The following is a 3,628-nucleotide window of genomic DNA, read 5'->3' on the forward strand; positions in this document are numbered from 1 at the left end:
GAGGGGAGGGGGGGGGGAGGTGAGAGCGGTGGTCCTCTGTCCAACTCACAACACGTGCTTCGTACGCATCACATCCAGCGGCGTCGTCCAGAACGCAGCGAGCGCACCAGCGAGCATACTACCTGCTCGAGCCTAGAGCTCCGTCGATCGCAGCGATCGAAGACGCATCCGCACCACCGCCGCCGCCGCCGCTGCCGCCGCTGCTACCGCTGTTGCTGCTGCTGAGCGCGTTTTCTTCTTTCTGACAGCGAGCACTGTTGGGGACTCGTCCCGGACGATCTGGACACTTGGAGGCCGATATGGAGCACTTGCTCGCCGCGATATGGAGACTTGCTGTCCAGGAGCCTGCCGGTCCTTCCTCCCGCACGCTCTACCCCGCCAGTGTGGACGTGCCGGACTCGAGCTCCTCCATGAGCCAGCGGAGCTCTCGCAGCCCGTTCGTGCCCAGCCGTCTGCGGGGGCTGCCGCCGCTGCCGCCGCCGCTCTTTGACGCCGATTTTGTACGCCGCATGTCCCGTGGCAGCACGCCGGGAAGTTCGCCGCGCGAAAGCGAGGCCCTCTCGCCGCGCGACAGCGACGACCTGGGAGGAGGGATGTGGGAGCATTCGCGCAGCGGCCGAGTGTTCTTTGGAGGCGACTCGAGCAGCGGCGCCGACCTCTCCTGCGATGCGACGGAATGGCCACCGACCGAGGCCTCAGTCTTGGGCAGCTGGCTGCATGTCGGCAAGCATGGACACCGGGCCAGCGTCTCTGGCACACGGTGAGCCGAGGGCGCAGCGCTGCCATCGTTTATCCGGCTTTTTCCCCTTTGCACGTGTCTGTCGCGTAGGCCCAGGATAGTGCCAAGAGTGCCTTCCTGCGTTGCAGTGTATAGAGATGCTCATCCACGTGGTGAATCGGTCGCCCCGCTACGACGTCGGCGCCCGCACCGACGCAATCCTCGAAACGCCCTTCCCGTGAATACTCGCGCTCCGTTCTTTGTGCCGGCGTGTTTGTTTCTTTGTTTGTTTGTTGTCGCCATCTGTTGTGACTTGTGTTCTCGCGCAGCGACTGTTCGCAGCGCTAGCGGAGTGATGTGTTGTAGGAACCGATTGTGTTCACTAGCAGTCAAAACAAAACAACTCTCTCTCTCTCCTAGCAGTCAGCAAGTAGCTGAGTGGTGTCTTGTAGGACCCGATTGTGTTCACTAGCACACATTGGGCTTTTGGCACTGAAGAGCGACCAAGAGAAATACCTGCTATCCAGCGTTTTCTTCTTTCTGACGGCAGGTTTAAATTCTTTCTGACGGCGAGCACTCGGCGACAAAATCGGCGCACAAAATCGGCGGGACTCGTCCAGGACGATCCTGGACACTTGGAGAAGCGTTGCGCGATATGGAGCCTGCCGGACCTTCCTCCCGCACGCTCTACCCCGCCAGTGTGTTTGCCAGTGTGTTTGTACGCCGCATGTCCCGTGGCAGCACGCCGGGAAGTTCGCCGCGCGAAAGCGAGGCCCTCTCGCCGCGCGACAGCGACGACCTGGGAGGAGGGATGTGGGAGCATTCGCGCAGCGGCCGAGTGTTCTTTGGAGGCGACTCGAGCAGCGGCGCCGACCTCTCCTGCGATGCGACGGAACGGCCACCGACCGAGGCCTCAGTCTTGGGCAGCTGGCTGCATGTCGGCAAGCATGGACACCGGGCCAGCGTCTCTGGCACACGGTGAGCCGAGGGCGCAGCGCTGCCATCGTTTATCCGGCTTTTTCCCCTTTGCACGTGTCTGTCGCGTAGGCCAAGGATAGTGCCAAGAGTGCGCCTTCCTGCGTTGCAGTGTATAGTGGCCTCTGACTGAGCGCATCGCTGCCGGCCAGCCCCGCCCACAGGCACAACCTGTCCGCCTGTATGTGAGGGCGAGCTCATAGGGTTCCAACCTCGAGTGTTCAGTAGCGGAGTGATGTCTTGTAGGAACCGATTGTGTTCACTAGCAGTCAGTAATAGCTGAGTGGTGTCTTGTAGGACCCGATTGTGTTCACTAGCAGCGGGCTTGTCTGTTTGTTTATTAATGACAACAAAACTCTCCCAATATCATGTGCCATGGGGCTGGAGGCAGTAGGCAGTAGGGTGGCAGAGGGTGGTGCGCGGTCTTTGCACAAGGAGAGTCACTGAGCATACATCCGCCGAGACTACTCACCATCATCGGAACCTCGGCGGACACGCCTGAGGTCCACAACGCACTTCATCTACACATGTGGAATCAAATAATAGTCTCCTTCTACGAAGAAGAAGACATCAAACCCGAACAAACCTGGAAGGCGGTCTTGAACCTATTAGTGAGAAACATGCAAGCGTACTCGGGGGAGGCCAGAACTAGGCTCCGACGAATAAGACGCAAGAGCGACCGAGTCAGCGATTCGACCATGAAAGAAATCAGCGACAAAGTAGAACCCATGGGGACGATTGATTACTACGGCAGACTACGACTGAGCAGGCGAGTGAATGAAGAACTAAGGAGAGTGGGACTCGACCACCTCACCACAGAAGAGGCGACGACTCACGCACGAGAGATCAAAAGTTTGTCAAGGCCTCACAAGCTAGCACATCGAACACCTAAAGACTTAAAGGCATCACACTACAAGGAACGCGGCTGAGCTGACTCCCTGTAGGGGGCGCCTCGGTGAACCAGGGACTAGGATCTCGCGCAGACGACACAGGGCGTGCTGCGCCCCGCGCGATCCCTGGCGCAGAGGAGGCTGAGCCGCCGAACTTAGGATGCCTGCAAAGGCTGGCGAAAGCCAGCGACCCACGCCCACAACTCATATCCACTACAACAAGCCATTATGCCCCAATAGGCCCCACCACCCCACCCCTAGGCAATGTAGCGCACATGTCTAGTCCGGAGAGGACGGGGGGGGGGGGGTAGGGGATAGCACTGTGCCGAGTATTTTGGATTAAAGCAATTTTTTTCAGAGGGTGGTGCGCGCTGGCGCGCGAGCTTTCCCAGAGCAACTGTGTGTGTGTGTGTGTGTGTCTGGGCCGGCGCGGGGGCCCCCGGCCCACACCGTGCGCCGCGCAGCAGTGCGGAAACGGGGCTCCGGCTCTATGAGTCTCTATGAGCACCGACTTCCCGATCTAACCCGGTCTAACAGAGGGCAGATTTGGAGAGATCTCGAGGAGTACATACAGATAGACCCTCCAACCATCAGAAAACTCCGACCTGATCGGTCGTACTGACCGCCGACAGATCACTGCAGACAGCAGACAGGCCGACGTCTGCACGCGGCCGGCCGGGCGAGAGGCTTGACACGATCCGACCCTGCGACCCTGACGCTGCTGCTCTAGCTATCAGCCATGCACTGCTGACTGCTGCCACAATGTGCGACCTGTGCCGGCCCACTTGGCGGCCTTCCCGGTCAGTGGTGAGGCGCAGTTCAGAGCTGTCGATGGCGCGATGCCGCACTGGTCCCACATTGGTGACACGAGACCACCACGTTTGCCGGTCCAAGGGAGAGGCACTGGCGCTGTCCTGAGAAAGTGCGTGGTCCCTCTTGACTGCCCATGCGCGCGAGGCTGTGTAGGCATAGCCTCGAGAGTGCCAGCAGCCCATCCGAGGTGACGCGCATTGCGCCAGAAGCGTGCACGCAGCGGAAGGACACC

General features: G+C 60.1%; 2 protein-coding genes across 2 annotated transcripts; both read left to right on the forward strand.

Annotated features, from left to right (window-relative positions):
• Positions 1–410: 410 nt before the first annotated feature.
• Positions 411–960, forward strand: EMIHUDRAFT_248510 (hypothetical protein; the record flags this gene model as incomplete). The annotated part of the gene is made up of 2 exons (XM_005762514.1): positions 411–719; positions 868–960. The coding sequence occupies 2 exons, from the start codon at positions 411–413 to the stop codon at positions 958–960; spliced, it is 402 nt and encodes a 133-aa protein (XP_005762571.1).
• Positions 961–1,445: 485 nt separating this feature from the next.
• Positions 1,446–1,882, forward strand: EMIHUDRAFT_248511 (hypothetical protein; the record flags this gene model as incomplete). Its single annotated transcript, XM_005762515.1, has 2 exons — positions 1,446–1,696; positions 1,858–1,882. 2 exons carry the CDS (start codon positions 1,446–1,448, stop codon positions 1,880–1,882), a joined length of 276 nt encoding a protein of 91 aa, XP_005762572.1.
• Between the last annotated feature and the right edge of the window lie 1,746 nt (positions 1,883–3,628).

The sequence above is a fragment of the Emiliania huxleyi genome, assembly GCF_000372725.1.
Source record: "Emiliania huxleyi CCMP1516 unplaced genomic scaffold EMIHUscaffold_674, whole genome shotgun sequence".
Lineage (NCBI taxonomy): Eukaryota > Haptophyta > Isochrysidales > Noelaerhabdaceae > Emiliania > Emiliania huxleyi.